The sequence below is a fragment of the Aythya ferina genome, assembly GCF_964211825.1.
Source record: "Aythya ferina genome assembly, chromosome: 2".
Taxonomy (NCBI): Eukaryota; Metazoa; Chordata; class Aves; order Anseriformes; family Anatidae; genus Aythya; species Aythya ferina.
Window position 1 is genome coordinate 37,844,952 of NC_140297.1, and position 19,133 is coordinate 37,864,084.

General features: G+C 35.2%; 1 protein-coding gene across 1 annotated transcript in view; it reads left to right on the top strand.

The window, feature by feature from the left end:
* Positions 1-19,133, top strand: part of PLCL2 (phospholipase C like 2) — a 99,834-nt gene that overhangs the window by 75,344 nt on the left and 5,357 nt on the right. The window contains exons 5-6 of the mRNA XM_084509907.1: positions 2,541-2,616; positions 15,892-16,001. Coding sequence (XP_084366033.1) covers positions 2,541-2,616; positions 15,892-16,001 — 186 coding nt within the window. The remainder of the gene's footprint in view (positions 1-2,540; positions 2,617-15,891; positions 16,002-19,133) is intronic.

Sequence of the window (19,133 nt, forward strand, 5' to 3'; positions counted from 1 at the left end):
AATTATTATCTTTTCTTTGATGTTAATGTTATCATGACAAAAGAGCACTCATACAGTGTTTTGTTTCATTTCTGTGTTTCTGCAAAACTAGTACAACTTTCCTACTTTGTCAATACAGAAACTAAAAAAAAGAAACATCATCATGTAAGCATTTTTATTCATCTTTGAATTCTCGTATTTCTAAAAATCAGTGCAGTGCCCCAGAGCAAAAGAGAAAGTTTTCTAATCTGCTGCTGTTTCTACTATTTCTGAATTATCTGATCTTCATGTGGAATGTATTATATAAAAGAAGTGGGGACGTAGAAAATTGTATTACTATACACAGGGGGTCAGTAACACAGAATAGACTAACATAGCGCAGTCGCAATATTTTGCACAGTCCCTCCATAACAATTATGCCTTGAATAGGCAGCACAACTGGTCTCTTAAGAACTCCAGTTAAAAGTGTTCTCAGGTGAAAGGGTTCTTATTAAGAGAAAAATCCCATTGTAGTCCTTATTACCTTGTATTTTCACCCTGACTAAGCAAGAGTGATACATGCTCAGCATTTCATTTTTCAAGGTGATTTTCAAAGCAGCAAAAGTTCAGTGTAGAGTGCTTTACAATATCCTTTAAGCTAGTTAGTGAAATAACATTATTGGTTATTGGAAGAATATTTGCAGTTGAAGTCAACTGTGTTTTGGTTCTCTTCATTTAAGTGCACTACAGAAGGAAATGTTTCTTGACATACATGTTGAAACAGGCAAAATCCTTCCCTTTCAAGCAAATTTATGATTGGTTCATTTCAATTTCTGAGTACTCTTTGAAGGAACTAATAGTAATGAAACACAGTGAAACCCAGCTTTCTTCTTGACAAATGAGGAATAGTTGGTTTGCAGTGCTCTCTGGGTAAAAGGCTGCCTGGGTAAAATATTATCTTATTTAAAGTATGCTTCTCTGTGTAATAGTTTTCTTCATTACACCTAATTAGTAATTAGCATAATTCTATTTAAAGCCCATTTTTGACTGAGTGAACATAGATATTTATATTCAAAGAACAATCCAGTTAAAAATTGGAAAGCCAAAGTATTTCACCTGCAGCTTAGCAACCTGATCAAGTTACTATTTTTCCTCATTTATTGTTATAATTTGCATTTCTTTTTTTTTTTTTTTTAAAGAATTAATATTACTCAGGAATTCAGGATAAATATACTTTGAAATTAAATACAGGTTAATCAGGATGTGAAGTTTAAAAGTAAAATTTATCTAGTACAATGACCTCCATGTACTCAAAAATGCTTATATATTTTGTTTAGCATAAACATGAAATTTTATTTTTTCATCATTTTCTTTATTCTGTCATTTTAAACAAACTGCCATTGTAGAAACAGACCTATTATTACTTTTAAATACTTTCTCATTTACTTAAACCAGATTTTTGTGTAGCTAAAAATAATAGAAGTCTAGTAGCATAGTTTACATCCATGCCGGTATTTTCCCTCCATGCTTGCACACTTGTTGTGATCCAGAATCTGAGGCTCACTTACCTACTTCTCCAAATTAATTTATGTCTCACTTTGAACAATGTTCAGAAAAACAGCCTCAATGTCACTCCAGTGGAAAAGGAGAAGGCTCCTTCTAATAGGTGGGAGGAAGAACTACTATAGTCCTGCCTCTTAGAGCAGAATATCTGTTTTAGTTTTTCTTCTTCTTCTTCTTTGTAACATGGAAAATTCATGCTCATAAAAGCAATTGTGTTTTCTTAATGAAAATAAAGTTCCACACAAACACCCACATAAGCAGCATGTCAAACTTGCCCAGTGTTTTGGTGAAGAGAAATCTGTCTGCTCGATTGGATACCAGAGAGGTTAAGGAGTGGGTAAGGGGTTATGGAAAGCCCATCCTTCTGAATCCATACCCTAGGCTGAAAATCTGCACAGTTCCTTCTTAATCAGTGTGCTTTCAGCTGAGCTTCCATGGAAGGCTTTTTCTTTAGAAAGATCAAGTAAGGGAATCATTTATTTTCCTTACCTTCCAGTGCTAGCCTAGAGTGATTCGTTCTCCTCCTTAGAGTGTTATCTCATACATATGCACAGGTCAAGCCACAGAAAGGGAAAATATAGAGGAACAAATCTAGCGAAGCATGGCATGATATGTAGGAAAAAGGAAGTAACTGGGTAGTGAGCAATCATCATCCTGGATGCCCGACTAAGGAGGAGGAAACTTGCATCCAGGCAGTCTTTCCCAAGCCAACCAAAGCAAATTACCTGGTAAATAGTTGTATGTTTTCCGCTTGTTTTGATAGGCAATGATTTATGAAGTAGTCATTTTACTTCAATGTTCATAGATCCCAGTCCCCCCAAATGGTGGGTTTTATGTCTTTATGCCAGATTTGGAGCATTTCTCTTCCAGGTCATGAAAAAGAATGTATTCATTATGTTAACAACAAATATTAGATTATTTATTTGGATTCAAACTAAAGCATATTTTGCACATTTAAAATTGCCAGTAAAAATAATTTTACTGATATTTTTGTATATTTTAATTTCTCGTCTCTACAGATGATTCAGACCATCAGGACTCTAGTTGAAAATACAGATAGCTTGTATGAGAAGATAGTACAATGTCAGAAAGCAGGTAAGTGCAAGCTGTCTTTTAAAAATACTACAAAGAACTTGAGACATTTTTCTTTATTTCCTGTAACTTTCAATTAAGTTTATTTATTAAACCACAGCAAATATGTGTATGTATATGTATTAGTTTAGGCATGTGCAATAACAGTGAAAAGGATATTTCAAACCATTGAAATCGAAGGTCTATAGAATTGCAACTCAGCTTTGGAAATAATCAACATTTTATATATGGACAGTAGCTTGTCAATATGTTCATTTCCACAAATGCAAACACAGGATTACAGGAAAGAAAATCATCTTCCTTCAGTGAAGGCTTTTAACGATTTACTTATATCTATTCTTCTACTATGTGAGAACTTTTTTTTCCCTGGAAGCTTAATGTCTTCAAGAGTTTTGTTGAATTATCTTGCCTCCTGTAAATTACATAATTATAATAAGCTCAGATATTTTGTCCCAGAGCTTCTCTAGATCTGGTAGGTGGATACCCTTGGTTTCTGCATATTTGCTACTTAACATTTTATCTATTCAGAATAAAACTGGTTATGCAGACAATTATATGTATCTTCTGTGGCAGTCTTTTCAAAGCCCATGGATGCAGAAAGTCTTTTTTTTTAAAGCTTTGTTATGATCTACTGGTCCCACACATTCGCTGGAAGTTTTCCTGTTTCTCATACATCTGAAACAGATGGTGTAGCTCTTAGTCCTTTCACAAATGGCTTCTTTTCACCTGGTATGTTGCAATGGTTTTCTCATTCGGACACAAATTTGAGTTTTGAAGGCTGCTTCCTTACTTTGAATAGTATTTCTGACCACACTGTTTAATTATGCTGGCTTTCTTTTGATCTTTCTCATTTATTTTTTAAACAATATCATGCATTTGCTCAGAGTAATGGTGCGTCTCATGTTGCATCAGAAACAGGAAGGCTGTCAGAGAATCAAAGTCTCCGTAACCATCCATGTTGTTGGTGAATCAAACAGGGGGCAAAAGCTTTTTATATACAGATATATTTTTGCCTAGCTGATATTTAGCAGCTCCCATCATCTTCCATGTTTTTCTTCATTTTTTTATCCCCTTCTCCTCTTTTATCCTCTTTTCTCCTCTTTTATCCTCTTCTGATGTCTTATAAATTTCACTCTTTTCTCCAACGGCTTCTCCTGAAAAGAAAACAAGAATGCTGTCCTATCTTCACTTCTTTGCAAACTCTTTTCTGTTAGCAGTTGCTCAGATCAGCAGCAGGAATGTTACCTGCTCTGAATTTCTGGATCCCCACTTTATGCACAGTGTACATTCCTTAGACACTGTGAAATTCAGTCAAACCATAAAACTCTGAAAATACTTGCAAAATACAATTTGTCCTGTTTACTTTGAGCTGTCAAACATAAACAATCATAAGTAACTTGAGTGACAAAAATATTATTTCATGTATCTTGTTGATAGATGCAAATATTTATCTAAAATTCCAAACCCAGAATATAACGTGCTGGCATAAGGACATTGTCTCGTAGACTTGTACACTTCCTTCTTGAATCCTCTCCCATTTTTGTGGTGATAGAGTGCCATATTCTTTAGCTAAAACCGTGTCTCAGACAGGTAACTTCCCTTGGTGAGAGGCAGTTGCCTATTTGCCTCATGTTTTTAGAACTGTTACCCTTTAGAAAAGGTTGTTGGCAACTAGCTCAGACAGATTCCAGTAAGCTTGCACTGGTCTGATTTTCCCGCGTCTTGCAACCTTATTTGACACAAAGTGCAGTTGGGTCAAAGAATCCTTTGTTTAAGAAGGCTAAAGACTTAAACCCATGTTAAATAGTGAAGAGAGATTTTGATCTCATTTAAATGAGAAACCTACAGCACAATGATATAAGCCTAAGTATGGATTATGTAATAGATCCCGCTATTTAGGGCAGCTTCAGCCCTGCAGCATCAAGGTACTTTTTAAGATGAATGAACAGAATTGAGCCACCTTAGGATATCAATGATTTTTCAAAGATTTTCTTAAGACTGATCGATCTCATGATCTCAGTCGATGCTACTCTAATTAATTCTGAGTAAAGAATTATGCATTTTCCAATGTAATTTGGGATGAAGGAAAAGTAAAACTGTGCCCTTGTCAGTGCTTGTTTGTTTGTTTGTTTTGTGCTGTGGCTCAAAGAATGAAAAAGCTACAAAAATAAGAAAAACTGATAAGTTGCCAATAAGCAATAAAATTTTGTTGTCATTAACAGGCTTGTAAGAAGAATCTGTCAAATACAAAGTGGATTTGCTCTATTAAATCATTCCCTAGCTTAAATTTAGTTATAAGTTTTTGGGCCTCCTTTAAATTTCAGAACTAATTTTAAAATAACTGTACCTTTATTTCTTGTGTAGGTTGATAGCCTGTTGAATAAGCAAAGATATGATTCTTCCTATGCCTCTTCTCTTTTCAGGATTCAGGTTCTTTGCAGTTAATATTGTCTATGAAAATTAAAATGTTTAGTAAACTCCTGTTCTTCTCTTGTTTTTTAAAAATTAAACCATATCGAAAATCTTTTTTGGTTTCTTCATATCTGCATATTTTCATCTCAACTAATTCTGTTCTTAAATAATTATTTAAAACATTTTAGCTAGACTAACTAATGAAAAGATGCTGGAAAAATATATTGTGTTGATGCCCCCTGTCCTCATTCTTCAACAGAATGAGAATATATATAATATTATGAGAATAAGAAATGTCTGAATTACTTTAAAATAATTGCAGCACTATTTATTTTGTTACTACTAAGCCCGCTGAAGTTAGTGCAAGAAAATACAGTGTAGGTGCTAAAAATGGAGTTAAAAGATAATCCAGTCTATCCCCTTAATCTGTTGCAAGACCTAAAATGCTATTCTGTCTTCTCTGGAATAAAGAATTTGAATATCCAGGTCACCTTATCCCATCCCTGGCCTCCTTTGTACCCAATTCACATCACTTCTCTTTTGAATCACTGCTTGTATTCTTTCACTTTAATTCAAATACTGTCTGAGCTAATTACTGGTTAAAAGAGAGAACCAAAGGTTAGGTATTCATTTTGGTGTTCAGCAGTGTCTCAGCAGGATGTGTGATATTCCAGGTAATCACTAAATGATCAGCATCAAATAATGAATGAGCACAGTTTGCTGGTAACAAAGAATTATTGAGTGTAATCAAATCTAGATTTGATTGTGAAACGGTATAGGAGGATCTCCTGACACTGCAAGTTATAAAAACAGTCTGTGAAATGTAACATCAATGAGCTAAATTAATGTGCATAGGGAAAAAAACAAAACAACTATCCTTGACCTAGAAGAAGGAAATGAAATTCCTGTATACGGTTCCAATGGTGCCAGTTTACTGCTAACATCATGCATAAATACAGACTCTGGCATTATGTGCAAATCATTCATATCTCTTTTTTTCTGTTTGGTTTTAGAGGTATAATCTTCCCTGTTAACCTGCACAGCCAGAGCTCTTACCTTCCAACATCTCAACACTACAATTCTTTTCTCTGAGTTAGACCATTTTAATTTTACCTTTTGTACACCATTTTCCTGCTGTCGTTTTGATGATGTTTCTATGTTCGTCTCTCTACTTTTTTCTTATTGTACGTCAAGACTGAGCTGCTTTCATTTTCTTGTGTTTGCTCATTTAGTAGCAAGAGTTTCCATTACCTGATAGACCGTAAGCCGTCATCTTGCTTTCTATCATGTTGTCCCACACGCTCACTGTAAACATCCACAAGGCTACTTCCTTTGAATTGGTTTTTAAAATTCTCCTACAAATATAGCTAGATTGACACATGCCCTCCTACTACCTTAGCAAAAATAGTTTTCATTGCTTCCTTGTACTTCCCCCTCTTTCTTTACCCATCTGTTCTCCTTTTTCCTTACGCTTTGATTCCAGGTTGTTGGAGCAGGGACCGTTTTATTTATTCCATCTGTACAGTAACAAAACCAGCAGGGACTTGCTTTATTAAATAATGAAAGTAGTAAAAGACAGAAGATGAGTACATGTTTTAATATGTACTCCAGTGCAGTCTATCAGCAATGTCAGGAACAAGATACAGTTTCAAGAACTTCCAGCCATTCTGGATGCTGTCAAAGATAAACATGGTGCACAATACCCATTGAGAAGAAGTTATGTCATACTGCATGCAAAAAAGATTACAATAATGTCCATACAAGCACTGGCACTGCTTCTTGGAGCTGAAAACTAAAGTAATAAAATTAATTTTGTTCTAATAGCTATAACTCACCACTGTTACTGCTTAAGCCTTTCGGCAAAACTGCTTGCTTACGGAGCTGTTTCTTTCACTATGTGTTTTGATTATTTGCAGCCTAAATTGGGTTTAGATTTAGGGTCCTTTGAAACAAAGCATATGTGATGCAGAATAATGTTGTATGTTATATACAGATTAGGTAAACTACTTAATAGAGGAAAATAAACTTATTGTAATTAAATCTTGAGGACCACTTTTGACTAAATATATGGACAAACAATTGAGTTTTTATTTAACCAGTGGAAGAGAATGGCTAGATTAGTTTTTCTGAACATTTTTTCCCAACAGGCCCCTTTAAGCCTGTCTCCATTCTTTTGAAATACCTGCTTTTCTCCACTTGCTTCCTATTCCCATTTTTTCTAAGCCAGCTATCAAATTGTTTAAACTAATTTCTCCACACTTACCCATACAAATGCAACATAATAATGATGGTCTGTTAGCACAGCAGGCTGTCTCTGATACTTAAGGAAAGGTGTGAATAAAGGGCATATTCTTAGCACTGCTTTTCTTGGTATGCCTTTCAACTTACTTTCTGTGTTCAGTGAATCATTTTTACCTTTTTTTTTTTTTCTTTCTCCTTTTACTATGTATAATCAATTTTTTCTACTTTTTTTTTTCTTTTTTCTTTTTTTTTTTTCCTCTTCTATTTATCCTTCTACCTCAAGCAACTCCACTAAGCATCTGCAGGTACAGCTCCACAGCAGCTCAACTTATGCTGTATATATACTTCCCAGCTCTGTCTCTTGTGTCTTGAATATTATTGAAGCCATATTCTATCATGGGGTAAAAGCATGGAGAACTGGACTTGGATTAATTTAGCATTTGTGAATAAATCATTATTCTCCATTGTGTTTAAGTCTCTGTCTTCATAACAATGAAGACAGAGACTTCTTGCCAGTCATACACTGTACTTCTTCATATAGCGCTCCTTGTACATAACCCATTGTTGTTGTTTTTTGATGGTGTTGTTTTTTAAGAGAATCTGATATATCATGTACAAGGGTTGGTGATTCTTAGCATACATCTCGCATACTTTCTTTGATGTTTGCAGCGATCTCAGTTTCTACTCCCAGCTGCATCTTCCTGCATTTAAGTTTTTGCTCCAAAGCACTATGGTCTTTTCAAGAAATCAAACAGTTTGAGCCTCCATCATTCATAAATAAATTAATGAGAATAGATTGAAACTGTTCTAGCACTTGTCTGAGGAAGCCATGTATACTTGGCTAAATATATCTCTATGTCATTCTCACAATTCAAATAATCATTTGTGGAACATCCTAGTTTGTCCTCACCAGAACACGTGACACAGGCTATAGCCTATGTTTATAGTTGAAATACAGTCTTAGGATTCTAGAGTCTTTGCATTCTGGTTGTTAACACATTCAGATCCCATTCTGCCCTTCCTTATATGCTCACACCCTTTGTGCTAGCTCCATTCAACTTCATTTACAGTTTATTTTGCCAAGTAGATTTATCTTTAAATACTGTACATGCAAGACTGTATGGGTTAAACACTTAAACTAACACAGACTGTGCATCATTTTCTGAGTTTGCCCCTTCACATAAAGCTTTTTTTCCTACTGTTAATGCAATTCTAGCCCAGTAAAAGACCAGGTCATATTAATGATGAATATCTGGAACTTCATGTTCAATTTTCAGCAATGTCAGTGAGCAAAAATGATTGGCAAATATAGTTATGTACTAGAAGTCTTAATATAGTGGTAAGAGACTAAAATAGGATTCTTGATTTAAATAGCCTTTCCCTAGTACAGAAATATATACAAAATTAATCTGATATTTGCTTGTAGTTCTTATTTTTTTGCAGTCACCTTCTATGGTTAAACTGATTAAAGGGACAAGAATAATTATATCCCTGAAGATACAGAGAAGTACACTAGAATGCACAAGTATATCTGATACTTTGTGTACTAAAATCTGATCAAAGGCTGTATTTTTATCCTTACTACAATCTATTCCAAAACAGCAGGATAGAATAAGGAGTCCTTTTGTCCCCTCCATCAGATTGTCTACCTAAATGTAACACCATAACAAGTACAACAGCTGCTAAGATTAACAAGAAGTTCCAACCTATCCATAGACGGAGGTTAAGAAAAAAGAGTTAGTAATCAGTATGGTTAAAAGACAAATTTTGTATTATGATTTATTAGCTGAAGGGCTGTACTTGAAAAAGGTGAGCAGGCTTTCAAATACCCACCCCCTTCTTCATATTTTAAACAGTAACAAAAAAAATCCTGAGTTTGAGCATAGGCTGGGGAAATGGCTCTGTAGTTAACTTGTTTTAATCAGACAGTATGAAGGAAAAAGGTAACCAACTACTCTGGAGAAGAAGAGAATTTTCTTATTAAAGAAAATAGAAATAACGTTCCTGTGGAACAGAAAGTGATACTAATCACTATTGACAATAAAACAAAGTGAGCTCAGCAGGATCTGAAGACTGGGAGAATTTACAATGTGCCATAAATCAGTGTCTTTATTAAATCTGTGCTTTCTAGCATGCAATAAAATTAGTATTTTTTTTCTTAGACTTTCACTGGTGTCTCTTGAGGATCAAGGCTGATAAATAAAAGATGGAAGCAGCAGCTGTGGAAAAAGTACTATCCTCCCTCTCAGCCCTGTGTTTCTGCCCTTATTGACAGCAGTAATTCAGTCTCATATGTAGTCTCATATGTCATACTGTCTTAACTCCACCTACATTCAGAAATATAGTCTGTCCTCATTCAGGAGTGTCCTTGTAGATTAAAGTTTTTGAGAAATCATGAGTCTTCTTTTCAGGACAAATATTTTAATATGTGAAGGCCTAATTTTCAGTGTGTTTTGTGCGACTGCTTTTTTTGGAGGTACACAAAAAGTGTTGGTGTGAGGGGTTTGTGTGTTTCGTAGCTTGATAAACATTTTGTGATGTCTGGAAAGTTAATGGTACATAGGACTGTTCTTGAAAGTGTTTATGAAGTTGGAGCTGGTTACTGAACTTACAGAAGTAATAACATTTTAATTACATCATAGCCAGATGTCACAGATGTCCTCTTATAAAGAGGACATAAAGTTGGTGCAGCAGCTACTTTGAATCTCTGCTGACAGTGGTTCATAAAAATGTTGGCATATTGTGAGACCATCTTATCTCCTCCTGGTTCACCAGCATTAAAGAAGGTGCCTTATGTTGAAAATTGAATTATTGTGAAATATGGAACTGGATGAGTTAGGACTGAAAGACTAAATATTAATTTTGTCCTAGCAGAGAGGATGGCATTAGGCAGGTTGTGATGCCATTACAGTTTGTGATGTTGAGGTAAGAAGGTTATCTTCGGTAAAGAATTTTTCTTCCCTACTTTTGAAGAATAAAGGGGCAGCAGGAACATTTAACTATCTGTAGAGGTGGGACATGGCTATCTGTGTCTGGGAAACATTTCTACCTACTAAGAAGGTACTGCTGTACCATTGCCAAACAAGTTGAAATAATTAAAAGAGATATTGAGTAACAAATTTGGTTAATGTATTATTTTATCAAGTATTAATCTAAATATTTTAAATGCAAATAATTCAGACCTGGAACTTCTTGAAGCCAATGCATAGCAATCTGACAAAAAATAATAATAATAAAAAAAATAATCTCAGAATCTGCAAAAAAAAAATCTGGTTCTTTATGATGTAAAATGTTTCAGTTGACTTCACTGGGAAGTAGGTGCTTGGAATTATGTGTGAGTCTAATCCTAGTTCCTGTTAAAACTCCGTTTTTGCAGCTGGAATTGATACTGATTTAATACAGAGGTGCACTAAGTAGTTATTCATTAAAGTTCATCTTAAATTTTGTATAGAAGCATTCTACAAGCAAAATTATGTGAGAATTTATAGCTATACTGATTTCCATGGCATGGCTTCTTTGCCATGATGTACATGTAAATGGTTTATAGGAGATTTTATCTGGTAACCAGACTATTTCTTGATCACTTTTCTGATAAACCTTGTTTTAAATAGAAATTATTTGTGAGGTTGAAATACCTGAGTGTTCAAGCAATATAAGCTGAAAGAAAAATACTAAGAAACATTAGCAATTTTGTAAAAAATTAAAGCCCTGGCTTTCAAAGATGGGGGCGAACATAGCAGTTATATGCACAGATTAAACATTTATGTGTGGAAATGGGTACTTAAAGCTTAAATGCTTTCCTAGAATTCTTTCCTTTTCTAAGAAGAAAAATTTTCAAGCCTAAAGTGCTTTCTTGGATTTTTTTTCCTTGTAAGGAACAGCTTTCTGTATGCAACTGATTTACAGAAGCTTTCTAAACATTTGAGAAGAGTGTAAATAGTAATTGAGCTGCAATATATAATAACCTCATCAAGAAGTGTCTGGTATACTCCTCAAATTTTAGAAATATTTAATATTTATTTAATTTTTATTGTTCCTTTATAAATCTTTTGAAAAATGCTCATTTTGCTTTTAAATCAAAGAGCTCTACCAAGAATTAAATAAAATATATTTAACTTGAGTGACATTAAGAGTTTATCTACAGTATGTTCTCAGTATCTGCAGTATCTGTTAGTAGTATGTATTTTATGCAGGTATGGAAAAATGCTTGTTATCCATTTCATATTAGGACTACTAGGTAGGGGGCAAAGAGTATATATATTTATTACCAATGTTTTACCATTTTGATATTTCATTGATAAAGTTATTTGTTAAGAAAAGAACAAGAAGCCCACCTGCTGTATAATTATATCTCCAATATAAATTTTGTAAATCATGTTCTTGGCAAGAATGTTTTCATCAATGAAAACAAGTATATAAAGTAGAAATTTGGCTTTAGAAATACAGTATAGCAAGTATTGTGCTCACTGTTTTGCTAAGGATTCCTCAAAAAACCAACTATCTCAACTCTCAATACTTACACAGCAATTGGCCATATGTAGTTTTCTAATCGATACGAAGTGAAACCTGGTAGCCTAAGGTGTTGTAGGTCAATGCACTTTAATTCACAAGTGACTAAGCTCTTTCAGTTAACTTAAAAGGCAGGTTTTAATCACTCGTCAGTAGTAATGTGTTTGCTCAAAACAATAGGTTGAAATAGACCTCAAGATTACATAATCTCTTTAACGTTTTTATAGAGGTAAAAATTCTTTTCAACATTGTAATAAATGGGATGGATTAAATTGCCATCAGTTCATTGCACTAGTAATAAACTAGATTAATTTTGATAGTATAATTAGTAACTGCATAAGATGCAAAAGATAGGCAAGCAATGTCATTCTTGAGTTGTTCAGAAGCATGGGTGCCTCACCTATTTCTAGAAAAAAATCAAGCTGTTGATTTTTACCTGGTTAAATCTGTATGATTAATAAGTTGGCTTGTTGTTCTTGTGCTGTATGTCATTTTATACACAATTATGATGACTGGGATCAACAAATCTATCACAGATGACTTCTCTCAGTGTGAGAGGAGCTGTCTTTCCTCCCAATTGTAATTTTCCCTAGAGACAAAATTTTATTGCAGTTCTCATTTAGCCAGGTGTTTCTGCACAGAGATTCTTCTGAACCTTTCTCAGCTCTTTTTTAATGCTATTACTCTTTAGAAATATACCTGGGAAATCAACTACATCAACCCTTCCTGACAGCTTCAAATCGTATAACTATATAATTAGAGTCTGTACATATTAGTATAAGTATCTATGCTGATGATTGTTAAAATTGTTTTTTGGATATGGAACTGGAGAGCTTTCAGTAGGAGTTTTATGGCTGTCATACCAGTCCTTCTGCTGGTCTCCTAAATTGAGTGGTTTCATGTTTAGACAGATCACTCCCATCAGCCTGCTAAGAGAGGTAGTGCTTCATTTAATGTTAGATTGGTATTACAGTAATGTTGTTAGTTACAGATGAAAATAGTTTTGGTTTAGGGATGTTATGATATTCTGCAGAGTTAATAAAATATTTGCTTTAATTTTGAAGATAGCCTTTGGTTCTGTATATTTGAAGCTTAAGATGCTGTTCAGAGCTAATCTGTGATTTATTTGTGACAGACCTTTCTGAAAAGTGTGGGAATCAGGGATACTTTTTGGCCAACACTAAAGTCACACAGGCATTATTTTTAGTGGCTATTTGCTGTACAGGTTGCAGCAAAATGAAATGACTCCACTGAACAGATCAAATGCACACTTTGGAGTGATGCAGAAGTACTTTGTGGGGGACCGTGTTTCCTTGATTCCTCCTATATCATCTTCTTGTTCATCTATATACTTCATGTTCATGCTCATATTTATGTTTGACATTGGCTCTCAGTAAGTGACAATACCAAATGTAAAAGTTTAGAAATGCATCTGTTGAGAGTGCAGGACAAGCATGCTGTCTGGTCATCTAAAAGACTGTCCTTCAAAGGGAAAAGGAGGTCATAGAATCATAGAATGGCTTGGGTTGGAACGGACCTTAAAGATCACCTGGTTCCAACCCCCCTGCCATGGGCAGGGATGCCACCCTCTAGGTCAGGTTGCCCAGGGCCCCATCCAACCCAGTGAGGACATTTCGCTCTTTCATGGAACTTTTTTATACTTCAGGGACTTTTTCTTCACTGGAAGAATATGACTATACATTTAGAACGACATTACCATTGCATTATAGTTCTCTGGCATTCAATATAATTTCCATGATCACTCAGAAACTTGTAAATGATATATTTTTAACAGGTGCAAGTAAAATGGAAAGCATGAACAACTTTTTTTTTGATTAAACAGGTGGTATATGCAGAAAACATATTAAGAGTGATAAATCAGGTTAGCATAAGGACTGTTATCATCCAAGAACTGCCAGGCAGTTCAAAATACTAATAGACTAATAATTCTAGAAGTAATTAAGCTTTATAAAATTGATTTTCTTACTGTATCGTAATGACTGCAAGAACTGAAGTTTTACTTTGAAGGAGATAAAAAATTCTGTGAATTTATCTGAAAAAAAGAGAGTTACAATTCAGGGTTTTCCGCAAGCTTATCTGAAAGGCACTTTTAAGTGACTTTGTGAACATATTTGTCATTTGTCATTAATTTAGCTGTGAATGAAAAGCTGTTTCTTCCTTTTTTTCCTCTTGTTATCTTCTAAGAAGTTGGTTTTGTTTTGGAATTTAAAACTTCTGTTACTACTTTGCCACTATTAATGTATGAAATAGGCAGTTCCAAGATAAAACAAGAAAAACAAGCAGGGACAGAGAAGGGGAATACTGAGAGAAATGTAGTCGACAATAAATGCTGTACTGAATTCATACTTTGTAACTAAAGCTCAGGTTGCCTTGTATTGTGTAGGGAATGTCATTAGTTAGAATCAGTAGACGGAAAAAATGAAACTAAGAGGTGAAATAATCCATTTAAATGTACCTGGCAAAATAGTAATAGAAACAGAAATGTAATTCAAAGCTACTTGTCTCTGACTGTATGATTAGCCTTAGAATTGGATAGGTTTAGTTTACCATGGCAATGGGGAGTTGCCCATCCAGCCTAAGAAAAGCTGAGGAGAGGGGTGTGATCAAGCAGCACTTGTTTGCCAAGGGTTTGTGTGTGTACCTTGGTGGGATGATTTGACTTCCTTTCATTTTTTGAAAAAGGGCAATGACATGTTGCTGCTAACTCCTTGGAGTATTTAGCTGGAGTGGAATGTCTTTGACAAAATAGAAATGTAACTTCACATGAGCATAAAAAAAGAAGGGGGTCATCACAGAAAGCAGTCAGTGCACCACAGACACAACTCTTCTGGTTAGCAGAACACATGGCCGACATTGTCGCCATGTCTGACTTATTAATGACATTGTATAAATTAGAATCTGCAATCTGCAAAGCACCAATTTCACACCAATCATGCAGTCCCTCAGAGTAATTCTCAATCTCTGAGTAGCTTTGGTGCAAGGTTGTTGTCAAACACTACTTCCGTGGGTTTGGATTTGAAGGGGATTATTTATAACGGTGGATATGAGGCTAGTAAACCATTACTGTAGTTCTGTAAATGTACTGCATGCACTCTAGTCTACCTCCTTTCATATTTTTTTTTTCAATTTATGAACTGCTGGTAATGGGGTTACATTGCAAGTCACCTGCTTATTTTCCATGCACCTTGCTGATTTATTTATTGTGCTGAGAATCTGAGTACAGAACTCCAAAAGTTCAGCAGTAGAGTCTAAGGATAAATGATAGCACATAAGAAAATCTGTATTGTCCTGGTGGCTCTCAAAATGTAGTGCTGTAATTATGGATCTAGGGATCATCTTTCTATGATATACTGGGAATTTATTTTTTGGATGATGGAAACAGATACTTGGAAACAGTGATAGAACTTTAATTTCTCAACTAATTAGAAATCTGATATTGGGAAATATAATATGAACAAAATAATCTGGATTTTTCAGGAAGTTTTTTTGGTTGGGGGATTGTCAGATACGGGTTCTGTGGACACAGTACTTTACATGAGTATGGTTAAATGTCCTTGGTGGTTTGCTTGACATAGCCATTTCACGCTTAGACCCCTTCCCTCGGGGTAAGGTGGAAAGGCTGTTTTCTGCATGGGTCCCAGCATGTAAGCTGTTATCTGGACAACCATGAGGTAAATTTAGTGTGTACTAGAGCAAGGCACAAAATACATTTGTTGAGACATAAAACATGAAATATTTTTCATGAAATTACTGCTTCCACTTCCTAGAGATGCACAAAAAGGTCTTAACATGTAGTGCAACATATTCAAATGTTATTTAAGAATAGTTTTGTATAGTAAATATTTGTTCGGCTCCGTGTTTCTATGTCAGTGACCCAACAAGTACTTCAGCATGGATTTTGGCTTAGAGAGATCAGTGCGTATTGGCATGTTGTATAATTTTGGATTACTAGGTCAAATATATTTGTGCTTGAAAAATACCATTTCTAATGCTTTTTAACTGTTCTTTACCTTTTTAGTTTCAAATCACTGTTTCTGTGATAACAAAAATGAATTTAAAAAGATGCTATATTCCTCTCTCTTTTCCTCTCTACAGCAATGGAGTTTCATGAAAACCTGCATAATATAGGAGCAAGAGAAGGCTTGAAAGAAAGAAAGCTGCAAAAATCTGTAGAAAGTTTTACGTGGAATATTACAATTTTAAAGGTAATGTGTCATCCTTTGGTTAGCTACTGTGTTTTTCTAAATATAATATTATTATTGGTCATTGGTGCAGAGAAGGGCGACGAAGCCGGTGAGGGGCCTGGAGAACAAGTCCTACAAGGAGCGGCTGAGGGAGCTGGGCTTGTTCAGCCTGGAGAAGAGGAGGCTCAGGGGCGACCTTATTGCTCTCTATAGGTACCTCAAGGGAGGCTGTAGTGAGGTGGGGGTTGGTCTGTTCTCCCACGTGCCTGGTGACAGGACAAGGGGGAATGGGCTTAAGTTGCGCCAGGGGAGTTTTAGGTTAGATGTTAGGAAGAAATTCTTTACCGAAAGGGTTGTGAGGCATTGGAACAGGCTGCCCAGGGAAGTGGTGGAGTCACCATCCCTGGAAGTCTTCAAAAGACGTTTAGATGTAGAGCTTAGGGATATGGTTTAGTGGAGGACTTGTTAGCATTAGGTCAGAGGTTGAACTCGATGATCTTGAGGTCTCTTCCAACCTAGAAATTCTGTGATTCTGTGATTCTGTGAAAGTTCAACTACATTTGTTCACTTTTATGATTTTCATTTTTTTTTTTTTATTAAGCTGAGAACACAGCAGACCGTCAATGTGAATTTTTGACATGGGTGAAACAATGAGTACTGATTTCTGTGAAGCTACTTGGGCTGGGAGGAAGCTGTGCTGCTGTTTAAACCCTTTTCTGTGATTTCAAAGGGAGTGAGGTTATTAAGGTTAATGCAGTTATTGAAAAACAAAAGGGAGGCTGTTGCTATTGCAGTTAGTGAGGAATGGTGATTAATGACACATGCAAAATATATCAGTAATCCAGACTGGAGTAAGATGAGTGTGTATGATCTAGAGATTCTCTTTGCCTTCTATTGAGCACATTTGCTTATGTTTTTACACAACATTAAGTGATGTAATATAAAAAAGCTTTCAGCTAGAAACCCTCAGGAAACTCAAATGTGGAACAACTTTCTTATCTCTAGTCTTTCATCTCAGCAGAGAATATCAAAATTTATAGAGACAGCAAAACTGCCTCTCCTAATTTATTCCCTTGACACTATCCTTCTAGCCCAAATTATTCAAATTTTGTGTTTACATCTACTAATGAGTTCTTCTCTCCCACTCAATCAAATATTTCATCACTATATTAAACTAGAAAATCTGTTTTAATTAGAAAGAAAATTTTCTCCCACTGATTTTTTTATTTTTAGTTCTTATTACTGAAAATAGAATTCCCTACCACCTCGCCTTAGAGTGCACCACTACAGAAAAGCAGTAACACACACATATTTGTGCTTTCTGTGTTAGTTTCAGCTTTTAAGCTTTTTCACTGTCCCGCTTATTGTTCTGTCCCCCTTGTTTTACACCGTACAAGTTTAATGCAGAAGACAATCAAAAAGAGGTTGAATTTGCTACAGCGTGTACAGTTAATACATTCTAAAAATATGTTTGTAGGTTCTGCTTAAAAATAAAAGGACCAGATTGTCACTTTTCCTTTAATAGAGCAGAATTTCCTGAAGATGCTAAATGGGATGTGTCAAGTACAAACCAATACTACCTAGGAGATGAAGAGAAGGGCAGTCAGTTCAGTGGGTTTGGGAAAATGTAAAGGAAATAGATTCTAGCCTTTAATTTTCTGTCAAGAGGATCAGATACAGCTTGGATAAGGCAATCTATTTTAATGCTGCCCGAAACAGCAGCAGTACCTCTGTTTCATCTCTGCTTTCCATTCAGAACATACGGGCTGGCTGGGGGAAGGATTTGCAGTTGATGAATGACTGACCTGTGAAACTGTGATTTCTGCATAAGCCAGGAACTGGAGAACCCACACAGGAGATCTGGCTCTTGGGAGCCCTGAAGGGCTTCTTTGTGTATCCTTAGGATTAATGTAATTATGAAGTTAAAGGCCTTCCTTCTAAAGAGATTATTCAGGAAATCTCTTCAACATTGACTTAGGTTTTTGTTTTTTTTTTTTTTTTCTGCTCCCAGACTAATGTCCCTTCTATAGGAAGGTACAGTTTTTCCCATACTTAATACTTCATCATAAAATCAGTAAGATGTCTAATCAAACTGTCGTCTAAACTGTAGGAGGTCTTATTACAGAAAGTTCATGTATGTTGTAATGTCTTAAAAGTTCTTTACAAATGTTACAGTTCACAAATCCTACAGTTCACATAGGCTTCTATTAAGTATTATTATTCACATTTAGATACACAGAAAGTTAGAGCTTGTGATTTGCTTGAAGTAAAACACGTTGAACTTTTTCACTCTGGACTCTTAACTACAGGCTGTAACTGTAGCTTGTCTTGAGGGACATAGTTAAAAAGTCCATGAGATTCTAAGACACTGCTCTTCCTGCAACCATAATTTTGATCTAGTGCTATGGTTTTCCATTTCTGTTTTCCATTTTTCCAGCTCTCTGAAAAGTATGTGAGGACAGGGATGGAAATTGAATACCCACATTTTCTGGAGTAAAAATTGATCAGAAGAGTGACAATCTATGAAGCCACTTGAAGAATAATTTATTTTTTTCTCTTGAATTCCCTGCCTGCTTCAAATTAACTTCTCTTTTGAACAGCATAAAAAATAAAATCTAGTCTGTTCAGTGACCCCAAATTTTGTTGTTCAGCAAGGCAACTGAGCAACCGACACACCAAAGGCAGTGCCGTGCTTAGATAGATTGAACTTTTTATTCTACTTGTAATTTGAAACAGTATTTCACGTAGTTTCTTGGCTATGATTTAGGAAATGCTCTGTGGCTCTGAACAGCATCACTAAATAATTCTGCATGAGCGCTATCATCAGCTCCTCACAGAGGAATCGTAACATGGTCATATGGCTTGGCTGATATATTTTCCAAACCGATTCAGTTGCATTTTGCCCTTAAGGCAAGTATTGATCTTTTTTTTTTTTTTTAATTGGGACATTTCGACTACAGTTGATGCAATGGAAAGTTTGATAAAAAAACGAAATCGACAGCTTAATTCTATGGGAACTCTTTGTTAGAACAGCTAACTAATCTAACAAATATCTATATGTGTGTGTATGTGTTACAATTACTATTTTAAAGTGTTTTGGTTTTCCTAATTTGAAACTGTGGCCAAATTTATTATTGGTATGGCATGTTTGAA